The sequence below is a fragment of the Neodiprion lecontei genome, chromosome 3 (assembly GCF_021901455.1).
Source record: "Neodiprion lecontei isolate iyNeoLeco1 chromosome 3, iyNeoLeco1.1, whole genome shotgun sequence".
Classification (NCBI taxonomy): Eukaryota; Metazoa; Arthropoda; class Insecta; order Hymenoptera; family Diprionidae; genus Neodiprion; species Neodiprion lecontei.
In genome coordinates, this window is record NC_060262.1 from 39,730,499 (window position 1) to 39,757,860 (window position 27,362).

The window sequence follows — 27,362 nt, forward strand, 5'->3', positions numbered from 1 at the left end:
CGTAACGGTTTATTTATGTTTATTCTTTTGATCCGTCTCCTTTTATTTCCTACTACAGGGAAAAGAAACGATTGTGCTGCATGGATTGTAGGTAGACTGCACAACTTATATACGTGTATGATACTCAATTCTACCTGCTAGTGACAAACGCGGGAAAAGTTACTACACCTATAAAGTGAATATTATATGAAGTTTTAATTACAAACCGATGATTGTTCATCCATAAAAATACTGATACGGGTATCTATGGATCGTTCTATCCATCCGCCTCTCCTTATAACTTCGCAGCTCGCGTAGAGGTGGATTTGAGGACCAAGGTCCCGAAGAAGGGTGGCCGTCCCGAGGCTTTCACCTTTCCCTTGGGATACAGGTAACTACCGAGCGGAAACGAACACCGTTCGTCGACCGTGAACGCGGGTTTTAGCTTTGATCGGGTATAACATGTATGGAGTAGCAGGAATAAGAGATTCGGCCCTCTTATTAGGTCAGCCGTTCATCCGACTGTGAACTCGAGAGAGCGTCCTTTCGGTCCTCGCCTCATATCTCCATACGATTGCCGATTCACTATACGTGAGGAACTTATTCATGTACTTAAGTAATGCGCATAAAAAAATTAAACATAATTTATCTTACTCTCAGATCGTTATTTATATGGAAGCAACTTTGTTCAGTGATAATTGATGACAAAACTTATAGTTCGTCATCGTCTAGAAAATTACCGTCATTCATTCATCCACTTCACGCACACGCAAACGATTACTTAGAAACTAATAATCACATTTCCAAATGTTAAATACAGCGCAATACATGTATACAGGAGAATTCTTTGACGTCGGAATGAATTCAATGAAACTGAGGACTTGTCTTTATTCGTGAGGTATCGTTGAGTCGGCCACGGTTTATTTTACGTCTAATATCCCCAAACAGGATTCGTCGATACTTGAATACATACAAAAATTATAAATTTAGAACGTCCGACGACCAACTGACTAGCTGCAACAGACTCACCATTTCTCTTGCATGCGTATGAACACCTTCGTATTTACTCTTACAGTGAATCCTGCGAAATCTCGGGTACCATGACATCCGAATTGGTAATTTTTATGAACGGCTTCATTCCTTGTCAACAAAATATATCAAGTACAGATAACGTTGGTACGATCAATGTGTCAATTGAGGAGTGAAAGGTTCGAGGGTCAAGAGTTAAGGGTGCAGAATCGGTGACGCGTGAAATTAGCCACTTTTGTTGAAGAAGACGAGCGGCTGAAGGACCTCGGACAACGGAGAGAAAGAAAAATAACCCGACGTCGGAATAAATACAGCTTGAAGTTGAAAAAAGAGTATGAAACCTAAATCACGTGTATACACTGTATGTATAAGTCACGTATGAAAAAACGGGATGTCGACCGTCTGGCGCACATTTTACGAAGAGAAACGTAGACTCGCGGAACATGTGCGGCTACGTCAAGCCCGCCGTCATGATTTGATTTTACGAATGAATTATACGTTTTTGAGCTATCGACAAAGGTGAAACTATGTCCAAGCCATTCTTGCCATCGCGCTCTTCGGTGTGATGTGGCACTCGATGCTTGGACACGGTCGAAAAAGATTCTTAGGCCGATATAAAATCGCAAGTGAGTCGACAACGGCCGCCATGTTGTTTACGTAGCAACGATTGAGTTCGTCTATCGAACATTCTACAAATGTTAGGCTATCTTTTCGTGTTCTTTTGTTTCTTTTTTTTTTATTTGCGATACGAGTCGATTTATCCGCAGCTGACCTGGATCCGATTCATACTTCTTTTTGAATTGTGAAAAACTTACTTTGAAAGTTGAACTGTATACGTGTATGCGCGAGTACTTATGTTTTTGTCAAGATGGGTTACGGTTCCCTCTTGAATCCATCAAGGACAAAAACGTACCTCTTTGATCTCTCTTTCCCCGCGAGCACGAATCCAGGTCAAGCCTGGCGTGATCCTTGGAACCTGCTTCTCAAACATAATTACTTACTGCAATTAGGTCGTTTTGCAGTCGACAATTAAACGGTATTATTCGTTGAAGCATCAAAGAGGGTGCAGCGAAATTTTACCCAGATCATCGCCGATGTTTAAATTCTCACGGAGGATCGGGGAAAAATATTTCCTTTGTCAAAAATTTATTTTACATCTGTATCGTAGTCGCTCGATTTCCGAGGGCCCCCCATGGAGGCGTAAAATTTTTTACAGCTGCAGGACGGCGTATGTGTGAAATACGGAGACGCGTGACCGGGTTGTTACCAGAACCTCGAGGTAGTTTAGTACACGTATCGTAACGGAGCGTGGAACGTAAAAAATATTCTTAGCACACTGCACAGCAAGAGTTGAAGAAGTCGGAGAAGGAAGGAAAGACCGAATAAAGGACGGTCTGCGTTCTCCAGCCTAGCGTCCTTCCTCCTCCTCCTCCTCCTCCTCCTCCTCGCCGGGCACGGCTTACTCAAATATTTATGTTATTAATACACCAAAAGCAATAAGTATGAGTATAAGGTTACCGCCCTTTGAAGCTGCCGATGTTCACGTTCCTTACCCTTAACTCGCAACCTTGGTAATACGCTGCTGGTGCTGCTGCTGCTCATTGCGCACAACGATCATCGGCGCCCGTTTGCTTTACTTATACATATTATACGAATACTTCGCCATTTGAATTCCACTGACTCTGTAGTCTGCTCCTAGAATTTGGAAGATGGTAAAGATTAGACTTTTGTGGCATTACAATGCTACAGAAATATGATTCGAACCAGGTTAGTTTACAGATTGAAAATCGAAATTACACGCGGAGCATATTTATTTTTTATCCTTTGCCCAAGCCGAAGGACAATTCGGGATATCGGACGCGTGCAATATATCTCCTCGCGGAGAGAACGGATCAGGAAAAAAGGAAGGACTCACCCTACCAAAATTTGGAAATAAATAACGATGCCTCAACCCTCTCGAAGGGCGAATAATATTGGTTTAGGTAAGGGGGCAGGAATTGTCCGACTAATAGGGAGCTAATAACTTATTTGTCTAGCTCTAGAGAGCAGCCGCTGCGCCCGTTTTCAAGTGTATAACGACCCTAATAAAAGGAATAAAAGTGAGAAACGGTCTCAGGAGAAGATGTATAAAAAAGAGGAGTTATGACTCGACTAATCCCGTGTATCGCTGCGGCGACGTAACTCATATTCTGTATCACGATGTGACATAATGTCCGACTCCGGGTTATCCTTAAAGGCCTGTACGCAACTCTTCGGATGGGTGTATAAAAAGATTTGAATTATGAGCGGAGTACCGCGCATCGGCGACCTAGGGCAAGAAAACGCCAGACGCGTAGCTGCCGAGGGCGGAAAGTCGGATGAGGGAATCCTGGAGGCGTACAGCCAACAGGGGGAGATTTATTTCAAGCTGCAGGGTAATTTTCGAAGGGGTCTTTTTCCGAATTACGACAACGAGAGACTCGGAATAGGAGCTCGGCCATCCAGCATCCAGCATCCAGCATCCAGCATCCAGCATCTGCGCGGCGCGCGGCGGTAAGAGAAGTCGATTTTAATGAGGTATGCGCCTCGCATGCAACCCGTGACCGCTAAATGGTAGCAGCTGTTCATTTGTCGTCGATTTGTCAAACCCACACGGATTACAAATTTATGCTTATTTCTCACCCTTAATTACCCCGTTTTGTTCTACGAAGATACTCAGCGGACATCCCGAACTGTGAGTTGACTTCACTTTTGGCTGCTTCCGCACTGAGCCATTCCGTTTGGATCTCGAAGCGATTCTCTCCGGAATTGAAAACTTCTCCAATAAGGACAAAATTTACTCGATTAGACCTGGTGAAAAATTAGAATTTCAAGCTACGAAACCCCGATTGTTTTGGAAGCTGTACGTTCTAACTGAAGTCGATTATTCTAGTTGGTGCAAAATGTTTGAAAATGATTAACTGACGACGAGTAATGACAAGATCTGATATGGCAAACGATATAACTGCAGCCGCATTCCGTGTAACGTATCTATTCTTAAATAATTATACAACGTAAATTATCCGTCCTAAATACTTTATATATTATATATTATACGAAGACCAGACTGCCTGATAATTCAGTAATCACGAACGTGAATTTCACTGTTCTCGTCGTACTAGAAATAGGACATATAATCGTTCGAAGTCAGTTGGTACTTGGAAATAATGATTTACGTCCATATATGAATACCTCGTATAAGGACCACCTCGCCGAAGGAGCAAAGTGTGTACAATCAATCATCCGCTTGTTCGCAGACGAGATCGTATCAATTAGCACCTTTCCTCAAACGTGGGTGCATCCTTCGGCTTTGCAGGATGCGCGTAAGTAAAAGAATAATTGTGTCTGTACATAATATACAATCGTAATTACAGACTTGGCGTGTGCAGATTTATGCGCATGAGAACATATTCAGATGTAGATACGGACTTGTACGAGATACATAACGCACAAGAAGTATCACGTAGTAAACCTTTCTGTAAAGTACAGGCAGAAGGACGGCGAAACGATTTCGTCGAGACAAATTAACCAAATAAAAGAGGAGAGGGGAAAGAAATCGTTAAAAATTAATGAAATTTATCCCTGTAAAGTGTATATAAATACAGAGACGCCTGTAAGACGTCATTAAAATAATAATTGATACGTTTTTACCGAGTAATTAATGACTACCCTCCGCACAGGCTGTAAGCTTCAGCTCCTCGCACAAGGTGGTATTTTGTTGCTGGTGCTGGTGCAGCGGTGTTGGATTATCGTAATGTAATTACAAAACTTATAATTACAAACGCCAGTTCGCGTTTGACTAAACTCGTCGGAAATTTTTCACTTCTTTTCTCTGCCTCCCCTTCGTTCTTCCTCCTCGATTTCCTTCTTCTCTCTGTTTACACTGATTTCGAACGAATGAAAGGTGTGCACGTCGTTCACTCTCCCCTGTATTTTCCAACTTATATCCGTTACACGCGTTGCAATTACCGCAGAATTTCCTCCGCTACTCTTGATTATATTTTTTCAAGTAGTGTATAAGCATGTACGCATACTTCATACGTCGCACCTGAAGTTACACAAAAAATCTACATCTACGTATCTTCAATTTGTTTAAAATTTTTCTTCCTCAATTTTTACATCCACGGATCATAATTGTCTGTAGCTATAAAATGTGCTGATCAAAAGGTGAATTTTAGAGAATTCCTATAAGAGACAATTAATTCATATGTTTAGATAAATTTAAAAAACTAGTTCGATATTCACCCGATTGAAGGAGAGAAGAAAAATTCATCGCTAGGGATGAAATAGCTCGTTAACACTCGAATATTGACACAAGTCTTCATGAGCCAATTGGGATGATCACGTTCTGTAGAAAGAAAAAACAACATTTCAAAAATGAAGCGACACGTGTATATTTTGTGCGAATGCAGCTTATCCAGACGCGTACGTGCACAGTGGGAAGTTGAGAATCGCAAATGCGGGGGTAATGAATACACATCCGTATTGCACAGAGTTAAGTAGGTACGTAAATTTCCTCGGTTTCGCGTATTCATTCGGCAAACAATATCGTTTCGTTCCCGAATGGTATATATATATATATATATACATACATATTCGCATTGAGAATGACGCGGGGAATTGAACGAGGCATTCACGCCGACTATGTCTTCATTATAAGGCGATGAAAACTAATGAGCTGCAAGGCTGGCTAATTTACACCTCGTTTTTTAATTGCCTCCTCCTGCATTCGGATAAAGAATCCGCACCGTGTAACCTCGGAGGAAAACGTCTCGCGTATAACGTAGGCAAGGCTACCCTAGAAAACACTTCGGACCCCCTCTTGTAATGCACTCTAAACGGATAAACCTGGTATTTAATCCGTCCAACACTCTCGTAAAACGCCGGCTTCGCTCACATGAACGACGAACTCCGTTTCAATATAGTATTGCATACACGACTACTAAAGCGTAAGCGATGAGGAAATGGGAAAAAATGTGATAATCGGTTTGAAGGAAAAGTGAATGTCCTGCCGGAAAGAAAGGCGGAAACCGTGAAAAAGAAATCCGATTTTGCCAATAGTCGAGTTTAGAAAAAACATCAGTTTAATAATCGTATAGATTAAAAAAAAAAAAAAAACAAAAAAAAAATTAAGACTAAAATATTTTCTTCCCTGTAGCAAAACATATTCGAATCGTACGGAGAAAAGTTTCCACTGACTAGGAATACTTAATTTTTGAGTTTCTTTCACCGTTTAGTACTAATTTTGTGACCTAAGAGTGACCGATTTCTAATCTTTTTTCAGCGAATTTTGTCGGTCAATTAGTGATCCACACGTGGTGTGAGAAATTAAGGAGATTAGTTGGCCGGAATCGATTACTTTTTCATATTAATCTCATTGCGACTGGAGTATTTATCAAAATATTTTATTTGTAATTTAAGAAGATCTTTTTAAAAACATAACGTTGCGAAATAATGGAATTATAAACAATGGCTTAGATATCGATGTTTCATTTCAAATCGGTTCGAAATAGTTAAAAACCTAATAGATTCGTTCGATTCCACTCTACGATGTGTCATTTTGTTGAGATTTTTTCCACAAAAAAATTCAATGACTCACTTTTTCTTTATCATGTCGAAATCGCTAAATATTTAATTTTTACAGTATTATACCGATATGGATATAATGAAAAAAAAATGGCAATAGATCCTTCAATAATAACTTCCTCAATAAAATCCGCCAGATTTATAACGATTTCGAAATAATTCGAAGTAAAACGTCGATAATCCAAAAGCTTTTTCTTGTATAACCCCATTTGTTTGTCTATATTTGTATTTTTAAAAAGGATCTTCGTACCCTTACCAATGTAATAGTTTGCCCAAGACTATCTACTCGGGACTATCTCGTAGTAAAATTATTATAAAACATATTTCACAATTGTACGACTCGATAATAGCGCGTCGTAAGTAAGGGAGGGTTTCCCGGCTCTCTGACATAGGTATAAACGACGCTCGGCAAAGAAACAAGAACAATGCAGTTAACGACGAGTCATTTGTTAGAAAGATATCTACGTTACGATAGAATTGTTTGCCCGAGGAAGCGAAAGTTACACGGCAAAGTTTCCGCACAATTTGACTTAGAGCTTTCGGGGTTAACGGTCAAGGATCAGTCAGCCCCTTTGTTTGATGGACCGCGGACGCAAGGTGAGAACGCCACAAACTCACTCACCACTCGGTGTTACTCTGCACTTTCCTCCGAGACTTCCTGCAATGTTTACCTATGCAAATTGTTCGCAAGTTGTAAGTTCTGCAGGTGTGACATCCGCGTTGTCGGCGAGACGGAGACGGAATTCTAAGTCGGCCCGATCCTAACTTTTGCCCGTATTAAATTCTACAGGAAAGGAATCGTTTACTTTTGTATGCGAAGGAAAAAATTTACTTTGCAATATTTAATACGCTGTGAATTTACAAAAAAATTTTGAATAATGAAGGGTTCGTACTTTTGGGACACGCGTAAACTGATCGAAAAAATTGACCGTTTTTACAGGCTTTCGCCTACGCCGATGTCGAGGGTAAGAAATTCTTAACGAAGCATCAATACAAGATTGCGATGACCGCGATGTTTGGATTTTGTCCGGATAAAGTGAGATTTCAGGACAACCGCGTCAATTAAAATCGACGTATTTCAATTATAACGCACATTTTTCAAAGTGGGATATCAAGCAGATGTTGGCCGATACTTCAAATAACGGAAATTTAATCACCTTTCAAAAATTCCAAAATTCGGTCAGGAGGAAAATCGATTCTCCTGAAAATTTTCTCGATTTTGACTACTTCTTCACCTGCCTCGATGGGAATTGTGAGCGTTCGCAAATTTATATTCGGAATCATTGAAACCCCAAAATTCGACGACCCTTAAGCTTTCAATATTGCAACATGTTTCAGCTAAGGGTTACATAATTTTCGACGATCTGTTGACCGCCGCAGAGGAGGTGAATTTGAAAATACCACCAGTGATTCTGAAAGGCGCTTTCAAAGAATTGGATCACGACAGAAAAGGATTTATAAGAATGGATGATTTTGTGGCAATGATGCGATGCAGATGAGATTCAGATTCACAGCGTGTTTCATTTTTAACAGATTTTATCTTCAATCAGCGTCAAAAAATATTCATATACGTGTATAACATATAATCTATCAATACCATAAACGAACACTCTCTTTTTATCATCAATAATTCATATGTAATAATGATACGTATAACGTTAAGGAACGTAATTCGGAACAGTTTACCATATTCTCTTATTATAAACTAGGACTGTGTAGTTGCGTAATAAACTCGTTTCATTCGCAACTCATTTTACAACCCCTTTACTCAATCTGATGATAATTCTTTAAAACGTTTGCAAATGTCCACGATCGCAAAAAAATGCCGGTACTATAAAGAAACCTTTTTCTCAAAATTTCTGCGTTTCTGCAAAACTCTACACAGATTTTTTGGGAAAGATGGAAGTTTTTTCGTATCATCAAGCTTCTTCAGATTGGCTTTAAATTTTCAAGTGTTGTTCAATTGTACTTTATTCACAATTTTCTCAGGTATTCCCTCACGGAAAAAACCCTCAACGTGGGTGTAAATTCGTACCCTCAACTTTCTTTCCTGTGGCAATCTAGCATTATCTCTATACGATACGATACGAATTTACACCCAAGTTGAGGGTTTTTTCCGCGAGGATACGCGTGTACTTTTTTACAAACGCATATCGCTTTACTTACTTACAATTAGCGAAAAATAATGTATACATATAATATTCGTTACACTAAATATCACTATATTTTTACACAGTCACAGATTTGAAAAATTGTTACGTTGTATAACGTAAAACGTAATATGTGAATTCTGCAGACAGAGCAGAGACTCAAAAATGTTACGTTGTACCCAAATCATTCTTTTTCAGAAAACTCTTGACTTGCAAGTTGATAAAAATACGAAGTCGAATCTTGCATCAGTATGTCTGGTTCGTCGAATTCGAGTACTTCTCCGTCACCCATTACCAAGACCCTGTAATTGGTATAAATGAAAACAGTTTTTTAATTTCAATACCGCAGGTGGTAAAAGGCTTTGTCAAATTGAATGGAAACGAAAGCAGAGACTATTGCTGTTCATGCGAGAATATGAGATTTCACATTTTTACGAAAAAACCACTCACCTATCGCAGTGAAGAATCGTTCTTATTCTGTGAGCAATTGTAATAACAGTCGCGCTTCTGAATGAAGACTTGATCGTTGTTTGAATGTATTTATCTGTCTGTTGATCAACGTTTGCGGTTGCTTCGTCGATACACAAAATCTGTGGTAAAAGAAAAAACAATTTTCGAGTATCGGATATTACATACATACATTTTACACAGCTCAAAAGAAACGCGGAAAAACGAAGAACGTAAAATTTTTGTTCCAAAGTCATGTTTAGCGACTCATTAGTAGGCGAGAAAAGTCTGACCTTCGCATTATGCAAAACCGCTCTGACCAAACAGAACAGTTGTTTCTGTCCAGCGCTTAAATTTTTTCCACCTTCATCTAGAACAGCCCCAAGTCCGCCCATCCGATGAACTAGTGAATGAACTTTGCATTTTTCCAATGCCTTGTACACCTGAGAGTCTGGATACTGGTGCAACGGATCAATGTTTTCTCGAATAGTGCCAAGAAACAGAAACGGGTCCTGTGGAATTATTGACAAACGTGACCTGTAAGCATTTTTAATGAAAAGCATTAGAGCTAAATTGTTACCAAGTATTCTAGCTGGAACGAATGTAACAGCTATTTCACTAGCTCCGTGAGAATTTTACACATTCAGCAAACCGTATGGTAATTGCGAGGTGTACTTTACCTCAACGCTTTCAAGCTAAGGCCCATTGTATCTACATTGTCGATTAGTATTTTTCCAGATTCGATCTCGATTAGCCTGAACAGAGATACTAAAATCGAGCTTTTTCCAGCCCCTGTTCGTCCCACGACCCCAATTTTTTCAGCAGGTCTTGTCGTGAAGGAAACTCCGTTTAGAGAAGGTACTAAATGTTCTCTGAAATGCAGATGTTTCATGTGACGAGATATGAGTGTGAAAATTTCGCAATTTGCGTCAAAGCTTAGCTTGTTTTCTCCCCCACCTGTACTTGAGAATGACTTCTTTGAACTCGACAACGCCTTGACTGGGCCATGCATATGGTGGGTGATTGCCGTTCACAGGTTCGCAGGGAGTATTTTCCAAATACTGTTTCACCCTCTCGACAGCAATCATTTCTCTTTCGGTCTCTGTGAACGCGTTCACAACTCCGGATAGAAGCCCGGTGATGGAGAGAGCGTAGGCAATGGTCAGTCCGATTAACCCCGGGTCAGCAACGTCGAACTGGTGTTGAATGACTGCGATCAGAGCAACGCCGCCCAGAAGAGCGACTCCTATAAACTGCAACCTCAAGGCCAGCCATTGAGCCGCAGCTAACGACGCAAATTGGGATTTCTGATTCGCTTCTACGAACAACTCATTCTCTCTCTTGAATCGTGACGTCGCTCTGAATGCTCTGATGCTACTCAGACCCTGCAGTGTTTCGTTGAAGTGACCATAAACTGGGGAAAGAGTTGTGCTGGATAACCTTTTGAGTTCCCTCGAAGTCAGTCTGCAAAAAGAAATTGAAAGTTGTGACGTTGACGAAACCAAACAATCCATCGATTCCCATGAAAACGCAAAGATACCTGTAATGGTTTTGCAGCCAATGATACATCGGCACTAATGGTGCGAGGACAAGAAATATCCACGGCAAGCCGTAGATGGTGATGATTATGGATCCGACCAGGCCAAAGAATTGAGCTAGTAAAATATTGGCAATGAATGGCAACGAATCATCTACTGTGTATGTATCAGATGAGAATCTGTTCAATATTCTTCCCAGAGGATGAATGTCAAAGAATGTAGTCCTAGCCTGCAAGAGATTTCATATCGATGAAATTTTTAGAGTTACTCAACGTTTGGAAGTGAACTACTTTTCGAATAAATTGAATATACCTTTAATATTATTTTCAGAAGCTGCTTGTGAATTGTGATCGCAGCTTGAATACCACCGTAGGCAAACAAAAAAGCCCTGAGAAGGGTGCAGAAAGAATTGATTGTGGCGAGAATTCCGTAAATCGTCAAGTAGTATTTGACATTATTTGTTTCATATTCGTCCAAAAACGAAAACAACTTTCCCGTCTGCTGCTGGACGGAGTCAGTGGAGTTCATTGTCGCATTTATGTGCGTAACCCAGTAAGACAACCACAAGTCCGTGAAATTTTTCGATCCTTGCATTAATATCATTGACAAAAATATCGAAATGACCAGATAATTTCCTATTGATTTTAAGTAAGACGTGTAGACGTTGAACTGCACGGTTCCTCTTTCAAAATGTTCTTCACCGAGCAGCGAATCCTTGTCAGCTGAATCCACTGGACCAATATCCTCGGGTAATTCTTTCACGGAAGCTACCTCCAGGTCTGAATCGATCGAATCTGTGGCCAACAAGTATTCTTCCAGGTCCGGCAAGATGTCACTTGGTTTTCCTTGATTAATGACTCTGCCTCTCGACATGTGTACCACTAAATCAGCGTGTATTAAATACTGTGTGTGATGAGTGCACAGGATTCTCGTTTTGTCCTTCAACACACCAAGTATCACTGCTTGGAAAATGTAATTCGCTACTTTCAAATCTAGAGTTGCTAATATATCATCGAGAAGGTATATATCTTTGTCCGCATAAACAGCTCTGGCTAATGTGATTCTAGTCTTCTGTCCTCCGCTCAAACTGTCACCAGATTCACTAACTCCGGTTAAATCCCCTTTTGGTAGATTGTTCAAGTCCTCGGTTAAAGCACATGCTTTCAAAATATTTCTGGAAAAAGGGGACAGCTTTTTTTACAGATAACTGTAAATAGTCCATTGCATATCATGTAAATGCAATCACACGAATTCATACGATCACTCACTTATACTTGTTATGGTCGTACGCTTTACCAAAGAGAATATTATCCCGAACCGTGGCTCTCTGGAGCCACGGACTCTGTTTGACGTAGCCAAATCCCTTGTCCAAGTCGTTAACAGCAATGATTCCATCCTCTTTGGTAATTTCAGCTAAGACAGCATCTAGCAAGGTGGATTTTCCGCTTCCCACTTTTCCCATTATACCAATCAATTGCCCCTGTAAGATGAGAATAATTAGTACCATTTAAATGTTCGACTAGTTCATAAAAGTCCGCATAATATAGAATAATATGGACCTTCGGAATGGTGATGTTAATATCCTGCAGAGTAAATGAATTCTCATCCTCGAATGTAACGATTTTTCGACTGTCCGAACTGGACGCAGGACTGACCATGTTGTTTGAGGCAGGGGCAGGTGGTGAAGTTTCTTGCGTGTTAACTTTGAAAGTAGCATGCCTCAGCATAACATCTATTCCGACGGGCGGATCGGAGTAATACGCGTCTGGATCTAAATCTGGTAACTATAGAAAGTTTGAGAATGATTACCGAAGACTCTAAAAACAATTTCTGCAATAAGCAGCTGCTATAACTGCTACTCACTTCCATAAATCTTTGGATTCTCTTTATCGAGACCCACGCCTCGGTTAGGCCATTCAAAACCCACGGAAACGCGTTCAATGGTCCAATCAACATATTTAACAATGCCATACTGGTAAAGACTGTTTTAGCATCTAGATTATTGCCGAGCAGCGAATAAGTGGCAAATGTTAGAATGGAAATTAGCACGGGTGTTGTGGCCCAAAAATAGACGCATAAAGCATCCAAGTACTTCCTTCCTTTTAGATATTTGACTTCGCTATCTCTCAATTCTGCAACAATTGATGAAAACATGATTATAATAAGGAACCTTTCCATGATTGACCAAAAGTGTCGATATTTTTTCTATTAACTCACTCAGAATTCTGTCAAGAAAATACTCCTCCCAAACATTAAATCTTATCGTAGTCACACCACGTAATGTTTCACCCATTAGTCGCACCCTCTTATCTTTGCAGTCCATTAGCTTTGTACTTAAGGTTCCAATTTTGTTTGCAATAACCTTATTTATGGGAATTAAAATAATCGCAAATGCGACTCCAGCAAGGAATGATATTCCTAATTGATTATGTAGAAGGTACAAAGTTACCACCAACTGGAAAAAGCATCAAAGATCTATTACAGTCATTGTTCAAGCCAAAAACTGACCGAATAATTTCCCCCGAGTATTTTCATTTTAAATGACTTTAGATATCAATCGATTAACGACTGCTCTCAGATTTGTAGCTTTCTCAGCAGTGAGTTACTGTTGAGGATCAACAGAATTCTTTTATAAACATGCATATTCACCTGCAAAGGAATACTCCATAAAGTGTGAAAACTTGGGCAACTGTTGACAATTCTGTCGGCATCTGTACTCATGAAGTTGACAATTTCACCGAATGTGAATTCCTTGGTTAACTCAATATTGGAAGAATGCAAAGTTTTTCTGTACACTAATGTGACTATAGCCGCTCTCATTTTCAATCCAATAACCGAACTCCAGAAAGTAAAGTGAGAATTGCAAAAGGCTCCTGTGAAAAAAAAATTGTATGCTCCAAAATTTCAGATTTCTTAATTCCGTTGTATGAAAAATAAACACCTAACTCACCTGCTAATGTAGATAAAAAAAGTAAAGCTGCGTACATGTAACCGAGCGAGAGCTGTTCGCTTTTATCTTCAATAAATCCAACCAGTTTATTTAGCAATATGGGTCCCATAAATCCGGAACAATCGGCAATAAATTTCAAAATACCAACGGCGTAACATTGGATACCAAAACACTTGTGCAACAGTTTCAATAACGAAATGCGAGGTGCTTCTGACCCAACTAATGTTTCTGGAATATATGACGCCGAAGTTGCATCAACACTGAGGTAACCTCTTCGTTTCTGGATCTGGAATACCAAATTTTGCAGTTGAAATGTTGAGCGACTTAATTTGCCTGACAGTACCAATGATTCGTAAAGTTTGAACAGCAAGCCACCTTCCTTCTTACATCTCTCAACTAGATTTTAACAGATTAAACTTATACTAAATATAGAAATGCCATATTTATGCAAATGGAAATAATCTTTTCGTACAGACCTGATCATGGATATAGCGATTCACATCATGGCTGACACTAGAGGTACTGACATCAACGGGGAGATCATACAAGTCATCAGAATGATTCAGGAGTCCTTTCACTCCTTTTTGCATGAGCGGCGTAACCCAGTGAAACAGCAGCTTTGAAATAACAGTTGCATCTTCCATAGCAGTTCCGAGATAACTCGGGTCTCGCTCTTCAAGAAAGCCATCGTGAAAGAATGTAACAGAATGACCATGACTGTTCAAGAGAGCTGTGTGCTCCCCTACCTGTGACAAGATTTTTTTTTTACATGTTTTACTGAGTATCTAAATTTGCTATGCCAGTTGCCAGATATTACAGCGTCTGTGTTGTTCAACACCGATGGTAAGAATTTCAAGAAGTAAGGTATTGAGGGTACATTTTATATCAGTTTTCTGGAGAAACGAAACTAAAAATGAAAGAAACTTGAAGAAAAATTTCGGACTCTAAAACGATGACGCTAAAACATAAAGGTGTAGAAATACTTGCCTGACTATGTTCGACGAAGCTTGCACTGCCTGGGATTAGCGTTATAGCGTACAAGATTAAGAGCATTACAGTGGCGATGCTGAATCCAAGTGAAAGATTTGGCAGTGTATCGTCAAGGGGAGCGTGTTTGACGTGAGAACGTAACAGCAGAATAGAAATACCCATTAATAGAAAAAGTAGAGCTCTGATGGACACAGGACCGCGTGGGTTAAACTGATTTCCATTGCTAAGGCCTAATACAAAACAGAAATGAACAACCCAAGCTAAGCCTTCAGTTCCGGCTACCAAGTAATCAATAGGCTTTGCCGACGTGGCTACGTTTTCGATGTTATTATATACTACATAACTATGAGTATCTTCTCGAACAGCTGAAGAACTTGTCGCAGTATGTGGAAGACTGTTGTTTTGATGGAAAATGCCTTTGACCGCAGTACCAATTTTTTGCATAACTTCTTCAGCTTCTACAACAATGTTAGGTTCATTTGCATCTGTCGTAGGCTTGACGACGATGAATGGAATATTCAAATTACTGTCACTGTCAGCACTTTTATCATTGATATTCGCAATGTCACGATGCAACGGAAGCATTGTTGCATTGCTCAATATGATGTACGCTTTGATGATAGGCAGTAATGCTAGACATGCGGTTATAAAAAGTCTGAGCACAATTACATAATAAGTGCGGTTTGACCGTGAAATCAACACCGTTCGTTTTCCGCAATAGTAGGCTGATAGCATTGCCAAAAAAGCAAGGACTGGAATCTGTAGAACATATAAGAAAAATTAATTAGGGGTAATATCCTTCAAGAATCTTGTTTATCTACATTCACTCAGTCAGTCTGTGATTTAAGTAGTTCGAAAGCTTATATTTATAATTATAATCCACTGAATAAATTTCTACCTGCAGGCATAACTGCTGAAAGCATGTGCCAAGGTCGCGTGTATTGGGATTAATGGGTCTTATGCTACCTCTGATCCCGCACAGCTCGGTCCAGTTCCAGTGCCATAGTCCATTATCATCGCCATCCATTGTCATATAGTCCATTGTGATTGAATGAGGAACTGCGAACAAATTGGTAAAATATCTCTTATAGCCAAAAATGTAGCCAAGATTATACAAATCCGAAAATGTGAAGACAAAAGCTCATCCCCCGGCATCTTACGCATAAATTTCCTTATGAAAACTTCGATTGAATCGAAATAACTAAAATTAATCCGGCGGATTGTAGAGTGGAAACAAAAACCAACAACAATTCATGGCCAAAAGAGGACAATTATTAGCTGCACAAAAGCAAACACGTCGTTTGACACGTGTGCTGCAGGGCGCGTATTCGCTTATATTCTCATGTAAAATTCTCTGCAGATCTCGTGAAATCCGTATTCGGCTTAAGATTAAGAGGAATGAAAGTATATTTCTACTTTTTTTTAGATCGTAGAGAGGATTGAAATTGATTTAAACGGCTCGAAAATCAATTTCACAAAATATCGAAGTGGCAACTGGCGAAAAGCCACGGATTTTGACAAGTAAACATAACCTCAAGACATATTTTGTATTACACGATAACGAATTACCTGGTCTCACGAGCTGTTCTTCATAATAAACTCTCCGTTTCTTACCGCTGTCACTTTTCAATCGAATGCAAACTCTCGCTGAGAAAAGTCTTGTGCATGAAATATCGAGCCGACGGCTTATTTTCTTTGTCACCGAAAAGTTCCGAAGGAAACTTCCCGCAGTTCTTATATCTTGTCTTACCTATTCGCTTACACCATTGGTGTAAGTTACCCGCAGTGATTCACTAGCAGACGACAGGGAGTTTTAAGGTTATGTTCGGTGAGTTGACGCGGGTGACGCGCAGTCTGCGTGACACAGTGACAAACTTAAATAAACTTTAGAGAATTGTGACTTTGAGCCGGTGATATTTGCGTGATATTTATTGATGAGTAAGGACGAAGGTTCGACAATAACACCCGCAACAGCAGCAGCAGCAGACGATAATCAAGAAGCGAATATGACGGTCGACAGGGAGGCCGGAGATTCTGAAACGAGCGAAACCGCCGAGCAGGCAATTCTCTTCGAGGAGATGATCGCCTGCGTGGCAAATTCCAAGGCGATATTCAAGAGCCAGCAGAAGAACGACCCGGACTTGACAGTTGAGGAAAAGGCGAGCATCGCGAGCGACCTGCTGCACAAAAATCGCTCCATGTTCCTCTCCAGGTTCGGCAGGTTTCTGCGCGGCGAACATCTTCGGTACTTCAACGAGCCTCTTGATCGGCCGGACTACGAAGTAGTATTCCACGTGAACAGACTGCGCCGCTTTCACAACCGCTCGCAGAGGCGAGTCGACGTGAAAAATCGCAGGTACCAGGCCTTAAAATCGCTTATTGAAAAGGGCGAGTACTTCAGCGAGACGGAGATGATGCGGAGGAATCCCCTACTTTACGAACACCTGGTAGGCCAGTACCTTACCGAGGAGCAGAAAAAGGCCAGAGACAATATCGACACCCAGAATATTACGTTCGTCAATCTTCTGCTCGAAAGCATTCAGCGGGACGGGACCAGGAACTTAAAGAAGGAGCAGCAGGATGCCGAGGACGATGTCATGGAAGAGAACGACTCGGACGACGATTTCGAGGGTGCCGTTGACCCCGAGGATGACTCTGAAATTAGGGGAGACTCCCGGTGGGGCGAGATGCCCGGCCAATCGTCAAACCCGTACGAAAAGGAGGCCAACGAAAAGAAAACTGACAGCTTCTACCGCGAAATTTCAACCAAGGAGCGGCAAGTTCTTAGGGACGAATTCATTACCAATATGTATCACAGTTTCTTGAATGGGAGGGACAAGGACTTCGACTACAGGTATAACATCTTCATTAACCAAACATTGCCGCAAATCAGAATGTATTAAAAGCGCAATTTCAGTATTTAAATCGCAAAAACGAATGCCGTGGATTCTAATCGTTCGAAATTTAAATTTGAAAATAAGCTGCACGAGCGGTGCTGCCATCTATAAAAAACCGTTGGATCGATAGCGTTGTGTTCTGTGTTTCAGCACCGTCGACGACGAGGAATCGTATGATAACGTAGATCTGCGGACCCAGGATGAGGAGGAAAAGTATTTCGACTCGGAATCACCAGAGACAATTGAAGAGGGCAAAATGGAGGAGGGAGAATCCAGTGAGGATGAACTGGATAAATATATGAAATCGTTGCAGGTTAAATAAAAATATTGATTACGGAAGAACTTGTTTGCACTATTCTTTTAATTCTTGGCTCGGTACAGATATTTGCTAATTTTTTTCAAATAGGAAACGCCCACTCCGATCGAGCTCGCCGACAAAGTTGAGAAGCAAACGATACATTGAACGGCTTCAGCGTAATTCCTTTATTCATGAGTTTGTAAATATGTATCCGTTTTTTGTTTTAATTAAATTAATTTTCTTTATCACTTACTAATGATCATAAACCTAAATAGGGTCTTCACTTATTGCATTACTATACCTAAGTTCAAACATCCTAATCGTCAAAGCTGTCACAAATGCACGATAAACTTAAGCTTACGTATACTTTGAATATTCAATGCGAATCAATACAGTTGTAATTGTATAATAAACCTGTGTATATTAGATGACGAAGATGTTTTCTGCCTTAAATTCCTTTGGTATTGTAAAAACAGACGAATGTCCCGCTCAGGTTGGTAAATATTATTGCACGGAATCATCTCTCTCATAGGCGAAGTGCGGAACAATTTCGTCAATGTCCGCCAGACCTGTTGACCCAAATTGCCAATTAATTAAACGAGTATCTGCTGTCAAACACAGTCATCAACGCTCATGCGAAGTGATAATAATAATGATAGTAATCACACCGCCGAACGAAGTACACTCTTTGAGTCCGCTTATTCGGGGTTCACATGCTCGATTTTCACTCGATAATCATACCTGTACGCCCGTTTGCAAAATCGTAATTGCTCTCTATTCACACCGATAAGGGTTCAACGCAATGTACGTTAATACACACGTTGACTGAAGAATAAACTTCAGTCAACGATACACATTTGCCGTTCACGTTCAAATTTGAAATATGTAATATCATCACACGTTGCAATCAGATCTCGCGTGTACAAAGATACCAAGCTTTAATTTTATTAATTTTTTTCATTCTCTCTCACGAGCATCATCTTCGGGTAGTTACATCGTGATTCACTGTGAAAGAACCAATATATATGTAACGCCTAACGGATATTTCTTGTGAGAATAAAGATTGAATTATTGAGAGTAAACAGTAGGCAAACACACATACACGTGACTTTTGCAAACTAAATTCTCAATTTCAAAACTTCCGTTACAGGTGAATTTAGAACTAAAATAATCTTGCCGTCACCTTGTGTGGCCCAAAACAACATTCGATAACTGACCAGTGATACAAATGATTTTACAGCTGAAATAAAACTCCAAGCGAATCAATGTTGGCCATCTTGATTTTGTATACCGGCATTTGAAATGATGCTGATTTTCTTTTCTTTTCTTTTTTTTTTGCTACCTAGACCGAGTCGTATATTTGGCGCCGGACATTGGATCAAACGAATCATTATTGCCGTCAGAAACTGGCAAAACATATTCTACAATGCGGTAATTAGTTAGTTCCGAAAATTAATTTAGAAAGTTACGCGCCGCAACAATAAGCGCTAAACCGGGGCCAGCACCTGACGTCCGTTAAGTTAGAATAACCACACGTACAAAATCAATCAAACTTGGTAGGTATGAAGATGCTCTTTAGTTGCTATTTTGTTCCCCAAGTCTCCATTTTGTTGCTCAAAGCGGTTTTGCCAGAAGCAAAGACGATGCCAAGTCGAGAAAGAGCTGGTAATGAAAAACAATGTCGGACTTATTGTTAGTTGTTATTTAGTTGCTCCGTAACGGTGGTAATCTCAGGTCGTATTTCTGTGACCCTGAAGACCGCCCTCTTACCTTGCGAAGTATTTTCGAGAAAAACGAACCAGGCTAAACTGGCAGACCGCCGTGTGTTTGACTAACAATAAATATCAATAACGCTGCGCGCGTAGATTCAAGTACATTGTAAAATTGTGCCGGTTAATTCAAGTTCGCTGTTTTAGATATTCAAACGCAAGCTCACGAGCAGTGAATAAAGATCTATTGCACCAGTTAATTTCTGTGGTTATTGATTTCAAGATCAGAGTTTTCGGAATTATTAACATAACAAAATACCGAAAATAAATGAAATGATTGAAATTCTTGTCTCGCAGAATAGTCTTTGCTTTATTAATCGATAGTTGTCTTCAATTGATATTCAATGAATAAGGTCTTGCTAGACAATTGTTGGGTGTATTTTTTTTTTCTTTTTTTTATCGCAGAAGCTCTAAATATTCAACAAAAAATATACACAAGTGTTATCTTTGCGGTGAAATTTAATTATTGAAGAAGATCGCTGGATAGCTCGCCAATAATAAAACCTACATTCGAAGATCCCGACTAGAGATTATAAATAACGTGCTGTGTTGGTACACGTATAAAGGTAAGTTCTCCATTGGTGCTAATGGAACATAATTAATCAGGTAGGTTATATTTATCTGCATGTACCGGTTCAAAAAGTTGGTGAAAAAAATAAAAATAAAAAAAAAATAAAAATTGTACCAGCGATCATGACCGTGCAAATAACGATACATTGTGTAAATTTTGTACAGCTGGGCGAAGTGTATAATAGATCTAGAAAATGATCAATCGATTTTGATTCGACCGCTTGAAAAACGATGTTAATAGAATATTGAGCGCAGTCTACGACTCGAATGATTCAATTATAGCGATCGTTGATTGAACACGGTCGGTATATTGTATCTATATACGTACAACGCGAACAAATACGCACTGGCAAATTATTCGCGATTCACAATTAATTTATAATAAATGACGAGCATCACGATGGTGAAAATTTTCAGCAAGCATGTTCACGTTGCCGCTCGTAATTCTCGCTTCGCTATCTTTGGACAATTTGAATTATCGCGGTCAGAGTTACCCGCGAATTTAGAGTAACATCAGACAAGCACTTTCAACCACTTGCACGTCTGCATGCCTGTATGCAATAATAATTAGTAAGGCGTTTAACAGTCGACGATGACAATGCATGTCAGGATAGGCGGATTTGGTCACGGAGTCGTCATCCGCGATAATGTATTATAATTACATCCGAGCCCCTTATATATATATATATATATATATACATATACATATACATATATATATATATACATATGTGTGTGTGTGTATATATATATATATCCATGTGTAAATACGCTTTGCAAATAGATAATCAAGATACGATCTTACGAGTGAACTGTTGTTGCTATTACATACACTCTCACTGCAAGAACCGCGGCCTGCAGCAATAATTCTCGAGTCGCCCGCGGTCTGTGTATTGTATCCGCCACGCATAATTAGCCGAGGCTACTTTTAATTGCCATTTATAATTCGTTAATTCTACACCCGGCTGTTACCTTTTCACGCATTAGCCTCAACGATTTCGCAATTTTCACACCTGTCTTCCCGCATCGCCACATCCAGATGGTATATAAACTGTCAAGAAAGTTTCTATAATATTCCCAAAATCACACTGCGTAAAATTTCAGGCTTAATATATTCAACACGGACATTCGGATGAACTGTTGAACCTGATCTGCACGGAAACAAGAAGACAAGAAAGAAAGAAAAAAATTATTAAACCGCCGATCCACCAAAGCTCGCTTCAATTCCAACGACGAAACGTGTAATCCTGAAGTTTCGTAACACGGAAGAAATGGCTGAACTTGGCACAGATTTGAGGCGTGTTCAATTAGGATTTATCTGGCCAGTTCAACGATGTATTTAGCGAGATAAACCGAGATTATATTCCGTCAAGCTGATCGAGTGGAATGAGCGGACGTGAGTGGGCGAGAGCGTATCCCATTGCCGAGGTGATAGTCAGTCTGACTGCTACTCATCGTGGTGTCTCATTTGTAATTTACTATTAATAAATTTGATCTACCGGCGGCGCAACGATAAATCAATCATCGGGTCCGAGTGGCGCCATTCTCAGATTTCTTTCACTTTTTTTCCGGTAATCATTGAGCTCTTGCAGTTCTTAATTTTCATCGCCTCGCTTTGTACGTCGCTGAAATATCAGCCCTTGTTATTATTTTACGGTCCTCTCAAACGACGGAACGGAACAATGGCACAAAAAGTTGGCAAACTTCTCCGGCGCATCCCGCGGCTATGGACCCAAGATCTTGTAAACGCGGATGTCTTTAATTGCATGCCACTTCTAACTTCTACCTTACTCTGAACATAAGCGGGCCGGAAGTTTACGAGATGCCTAACGATCCTGCGCCGCAAGATATACACCGAGCGAAATTCTTAGTTCCGGTTACCGCCAAGTCCTTAACTATTTTCATTTTTTCCCACAATCGACAAAAATTTCCCCGGTAGAAAATGAAAATTAGTTTTATAGCCGTTACCGGAAAGTCTGGTATCCGTCACTATTCTTTCTCATTACGATCACTGTTGCTATATATTTTCTTGCAACTGTTGTGAAAATTTAATGCTTGTGCAACGATAAACTGACGTTAAAGCCTTATTTAACTAAAAAAGTAGAGTAAACTGAAGAAACTGATTTCGCGTTGCAATTACCAAAAAAGGATCGACGATAGCGCAAAATGGTTACGCGTGGCTCGTTTTTCGTAATTCCAACAATATTCAAATAGTTTTCTCAATGATACCTGTTTTACTCAATTTTTCTAGCTACTGTAACAAATAAAATTTTTCTCAGTCTACCATCAGTTCTTCAAGTTGTCCTCGGTCCGCGGACATTTGTTGACGGGATTAATGCCTCCTGACGCAAAACGGAATTATTGGACGTTACATTTCAATGCCAAACAAATGGTTCACCAATAACGCACACGCGCATCAAGATTTCTATCTTCCTTAAGAAGTTAAGCTACGTATCGTTACGACGGTAATCCTTATCGAATTTGAAAATGACAAGAAACGCGGGGATTTATCGCTAAATTCACGCTAGGAACTACGAACGGTGGATAGAGTAAAACGATCTCCTGCAGGCAGGCTGTCAACCGAACAAATCGAGGCGTATCTGAACCTGCAGAGTGTGAAGAGAAAGACGAAACGGATCCTGTATCGGTTCGATCTTCCCTGTATACCGTACATGTCTAATGGACGAGCTGTGTTCGCGGATGATATTACCACGCGTTTTGCTCAAGCCGAGCATATCTCCTGTCATACTCGTGTTATAAACTGGCAGAAGAAACGGAGAAGGACAGCTCGGCCCACCATCGGTGCAAGCGTGTATCCGAAGCCCTGAAGCCTACGCGGCTTTTCGACGAAGTTGGCCAATCGGTCCAGTGATCCTCTCGTATGCTTGAATCCCAATTAGGAACCTTTAGTCCGCACACTCAATTATACATCATTATACCGAACCGATCGGTGTTCAAGAGTCCAGATACTTTGAAGAAAAGTCTCGCACAGGTCGTAGCGCCGTCACAAGTCGTCCGGTTGATGAGAGTGAGTAGAATTTTACCGAAACAATGCGGTCCTTTGATCGTGAAAAACTTAGCAGCTCGAGATCGAAAATACAACCCTATACAATGACCGTAAGGAATTTTTTACTAGGTATAATTTTGGCTCGAACGCATTTCCAAACTTGAATTCCGACTCATAAGTCGAAACTTGGGTCGACTCGTGAAAAATTTCGCAGCGAAAGGTGAAGAGGATCGAAATGTCAGCGGTGACCAAAGGCCTGCAGCTAGACCCAGATGATACAAGTTCAGAGCTTGCGAAATGCGAGGTCGTCCATAAATCTATGAGGTTGGGCCAAGGTGAGGTACCCGAGACGTGATCGAGGGCTCACTTTCCATCCGCGCTGTTTCACGTTACTTTCTTAACGACAGGTGACAAACCATGATTCGCTTCACAAGCACCGGCTACTAAAAGGAAGAGCTTTCAAAGTTCACGAGTCTAGGGTACGACTCCAGCCCAATTTTTTGTTCCTCTTCTAAATGGCACCGCGCGCTCCTGCGAATTGTAATCATTTGCTAGGAGCTTGAACCACGAACACCGTGAATTAGACGGTTGAATGAAAGTTGGGCCCTGATTATACCCCCGTTCGCATCTTGAATATACGGTTTTACTTTTCGCATTCCGAAATCTTCGTGGTAGTGGTGGATCGAAACGGTTGTCCCGATGAAGAAGCACGTGGACACTAATCCGTTTTTGGTATCGCTAGAAAATTTCACTGACAATAAATTCCGCCGACTTTAGTCGCATGCTAAACAACCGCCGTGTCTGCCCAGCACTCGTGTCTTAATTGCATACATTACGTGTGCATGTCCGGTTCTCGAATCAAAGGAATTAGAAATTGACAGACCGATCCTTGACCTCCGGACTCGGCCCTTGTTTCCCGGACAGGTTTGCTCCAAAAAGTTATTCACCGTCGACATGATCGCGTCTTTACAGGTATCTGAATATATGCATGTACATAGTCTGCGTTAAAATCAGATATACCAGACACACGTGTTGCATATTCAATTTCGTTAATTCCCGTCGGCTCGGCATTTGTGATTTCGAATGAATAATCAAAGGTGGTTTTGTTCACACCAGCTGGTTCAATTTCCGAACGCGGTGCACTGACTTTACAGTCGTCAATATTATTGTATTCAGAATAACGGATGATCGAAAAACCGTCACTGAATTTTTACGTTTCATCTCTTCTTTCACGCCGCACCGCGATGAAGTTAAGCAAGACGAAGAAAGAAGAAAAATCTAAGTCAAACGCCGGTAGCCGGTCTAGTAGCGCCGGAATAACCCGCGTGAAACTAGTCCAAGTGTCAAACGAAAAGAGTTGGCTTACCATAAGTTTGAGAAGTGTAACAAATCGAGATGAATGTAACGCCGGCATGGTCCGGGTTGAATAATTTTTTTCTCACTTCAAATTATCCCGCTCAACAAATCCCGACGCAGAGATCCTACAGGCGTCGCTAATCGAGCTTCGGGCTGCGGTTATACGGCCGACGTTGTAAGCCTGGTTAAGCATATCATGAAATTTATTCCCCGATTCGGAATACCGAGTCTATCGGTAGTCCGTATGCGTGGCGCGTCAAGTGCTACACGAGGAATGCGAGGTAGGTAATGTACCTACGATATTTTCATAAGGACCAAGCCGCGCAGCTTCGTGCCTACCTTGGTATAACGATTTAAGTGTGCTGGACACACGTTCACACGAATGTTAGTTAGGAGGGTACACAAGTGGGTCGTCACCGGGGCACGAATTGACATCCAAATGGATCTGGAAAACAAATGAATAGAGAAAGTGGCGTTGTTGACTCGGTGGTCTAGAAAGCCAATCGATATTATACACACTGCGGCAAGGGTGCGCACATATACATATATATATATGTATGTATACATATATATACGTGCAGGGAACCTCTTGTTCGACTTCGTATTACTCTTATCCTTTTTTTCCTCGAACAACTAATTGCCTGGACGAAAACCCGATGATCATTAGCATAGAGATGTAACGACAATTAATTAACAACCGGTTCGCCGGTATGCGCATGTGTGTGTGTGTCTACGGCCAGCTATTGGACTCGAACCGGTCATCATGCGCAGAGTCAGACTGTAGACATGATAATTTAATTTTCTCAGATGACACTGGTTTAAATAAAATAACCAATATCGAAAGACCGAATGGAACTCACACTGCTTGGGAACACTCTGTTTCGTAGTCTCTCATATAATCGGGGGAAAGCCGAAGCTCGTTTAATCATCCTAAACGGTGATGAAGGTATACGTATAAGTACGAGGTGTGTTCAAAAAGTAAGGTGACTTTTCTAATTTCGCGGGCTATGTCCGTTCGATCTTCGATTTTTTTTTATGTTATGTTGGTACACTTGTCCCGAACATCTGTACACAGTTTCAAGTGTATAGCATGTTTAGTTTGTTTTTGACAGATACAAAGGTGAGACGTATTTTGGTGTGCTCGGCGATTTTTTGCTATCAAGAAAAATGGATCAAAGAATTTGCATCAAATTTTGTGTAAAAAATGGAATTAAGTGCTCCAAAACACTTGAAATGTTGACAGTGGCATACGGTGAGTCTACTCTTAGTAAAAAAAACGTTTATAAGTGGTACAAGCTCTTCCAAGATGGCCGAGAAGATGCCAATGACGAACCTCGCTCTGGACGCCCCAGCACGTCAACAACAGATGAAAACGTTGAAGCAGTGAAGAAAATTGTTTTGGAAAATCGTCGAATCACTATCAGAGAAGTTGCTGAGGATGTTGGCATATCGGTTGGCTCGTGCCATGAAATTTTTTCGGATGTTTTGGGTATGAGACGTGTGTCAGCGAAGTTTGTTCCGAAACTGCTTAATTTTCACCAGAAGAATCGTCGCATGAGCATCGCTCAGGAGCTGTTGAATGACGTCAATGATGATCCTGATTTACTCAAAAGGGTCATAACTGGTGACGAATCATACCAGCACTTAATTCCATTTTTTACACAAAATTTGATGCAAATTCTTTGATCCATTTTTCTTGATAGCAAAAAATCGCCGAGCACACCAAAATACGTCTCACCTTTGTATCTGTCAAAAACAAACTAAACATGCTATACACTTGAAACTGTGTACAGATGTTCGGGACAAGTGTACCAACATAACATAAAAAAAAATCGAAGATCGAACGGACATAGCCCGCGAAATTAGAAAAGTCACCTTACTTTTTGAACACACCTCGTATACACGTCGTATTACATGAGAAAATTCACTCTGGCCTCTCATCGATTTAATCCGATATCCCGATTCCTTCGACCAATCAAAATCTCCCACTGCACTTTAACCTGTCGTCTGCGTCAACACACTTGACAATTTATGTTACACAGTCTGTCCGAATGTTTCGTACAGATGGATCGATCCTCAACGTTATAACTCTGCTTGATACTACACACGAAAACATTGAACCAAAACGCGAGGATGACGTCTTCAAGAAACGGAGCTTAGAAGCTTCAGTTCGCTGAAATGTTTATAATGTGAAAATTATGGAAAGAGAGACAATTCAGGCTGAATTACACTCGACAAAATAACCGCCGTGATATCGGATTCCCTGAGGACGTTGTTTTTTCATCGGTATAATCTCGGGGTGGAGGTTGGTTGCGTTATAAAAGCGGATGTCATTACCGAAAGCTCGTCGAGTGGATACTCGGGCATCGATCGGCTCTCCCGCAGCTTGATAACGACGAAATAAGGCCAATGAAGAATCGCTAACAATTGTCATCCGCGGACACAGTTTCTTAGTTCCTTCTTCTGCGGCTTACTTTATCCATTCGCTCATCCTTTTCTCCTTACTTTTCTCGCCGAAGTTCTACGCGGATCAAGCCAAGGGTCAAGCACCGCGACCACCGCGACCCGTAACCCATAACCAGGATCGAACTTCCTTCAGGGTTTGAACGATCTCCGCTTTAGACATGGAAGAAAGAACTTACGAACTTTCGAACTTTCGAACTTCCGGGTCGAACGACGCCCTGCGGCTTTGCCGGATCCTGTCGATCCGCTTCCAGGGTTGACTTCCGGACCTGCGAAAGGTCGCCGACGATATTTCTCACCATTCGGCGCAGCCCA

At 40.8% G+C, this 27,362-nt stretch overlaps 2 protein-coding genes across 3 annotated transcripts; one reads left to right on the forward strand and one right to left on the reverse strand.

The window, feature by feature from the left end:
• Nucleotides 1–8,130: 8,130 nt before the first annotated feature.
• LOC107219641 (ATP-binding cassette sub-family C member 10) lies at nt 8,131–16,447 on the reverse strand. 2 transcript variants are annotated; one of them, XM_046733618.1, is made up of 19 exons: nt 16,257–16,445; nt 15,586–15,746; nt 15,357–15,446; nt 15,031–15,145; nt 14,685–14,917; nt 14,174–14,443; nt 13,698–13,983; nt 13,397–13,620; nt 12,965–13,202; nt 12,611–12,879; nt 12,307–12,531; nt 12,016–12,227; nt 11,060–11,921; nt 10,750–10,976; nt 10,167–10,673; nt 9,890–10,081; nt 9,503–9,746; nt 9,213–9,352; nt 8,131–9,064 (listed from the first exon to the last, which is right to left on the reverse strand). In XM_046733618.1, exons 2-19 carry the CDS (start codon nt 15,727–15,729, stop codon nt 8,947–8,949), a joined length of 4,596 nt encoding a protein of 1,531 aa, XP_046589574.1. In that variant the 5' UTR covers nt 15,730–15,746; nt 16,257–16,445; the 3' UTR covers nt 8,131–8,946. The 2 variants fall into 2 exon arrangements, with proteins under 2 accessions (XP_046589574.1, XP_015513409.2); XM_015657923.2 differs by having other exon boundaries at nt 14,685–15,446; nt 16,257–16,447.
• Nucleotides 16,448–16,499: 52 nt separating this feature from the next.
• Nucleotides 16,500–18,313, forward strand: LOC107219642 (coiled-coil domain-containing protein 97). The gene is made up of 3 exons (XM_015657924.2): nt 16,500–17,541; nt 17,735–17,897; nt 17,991–18,313. Exons 1-3 carry the CDS (start codon nt 16,622–16,624, stop codon nt 18,045–18,047), a joined length of 1,140 nt encoding a protein of 379 aa, XP_015513410.2. The 5' UTR covers nt 16,500–16,621; the 3' UTR covers nt 18,048–18,313.
• The last annotated feature ends 9,049 nt before the right edge of the window (nt 18,314–27,362 follow it).

Coding starts and splice junctions, on each gene's coding strand:
- LOC107219641 (XM_015657923.2), bottom strand. CDS start 15,729: ATGGACTATATGACAATGGATGGCGATGATAATGGACTATGGCACTGG. Junction 13,984..14,173: donor ATCGCTATATCCATGATCAG/GTCTGTACGAAA, acceptor TTGGTATTCCAG/ATCCAGAAACGAAGAGGTTA. Junction 13,621..13,697: donor TTTTTTATCTACATTAGCAG/GTGAGTTAGGTG, acceptor TTTTTTTCACAG/GAGCCTTTTGCAATTCTCAC.
- LOC107219642 (XM_015657924.2), top strand. CDS start 16,622: ATGAGTAAGGACGAAGGTTCGACAATAACACCCGCAACAGCAGCAGCA. Junction 17,542..17,734: donor GACAAGGACTTCGACTACAG/GTATAACATCTT, acceptor TCTGTGTTTCAG/CACCGTCGACGACGAGGAAT. Junction 17,898..17,990: donor AATATATGAAATCGTTGCAG/GTTAAATAAAAA, acceptor TTTTTCAAATAG/GAAACGCCCACTCCGATCGA.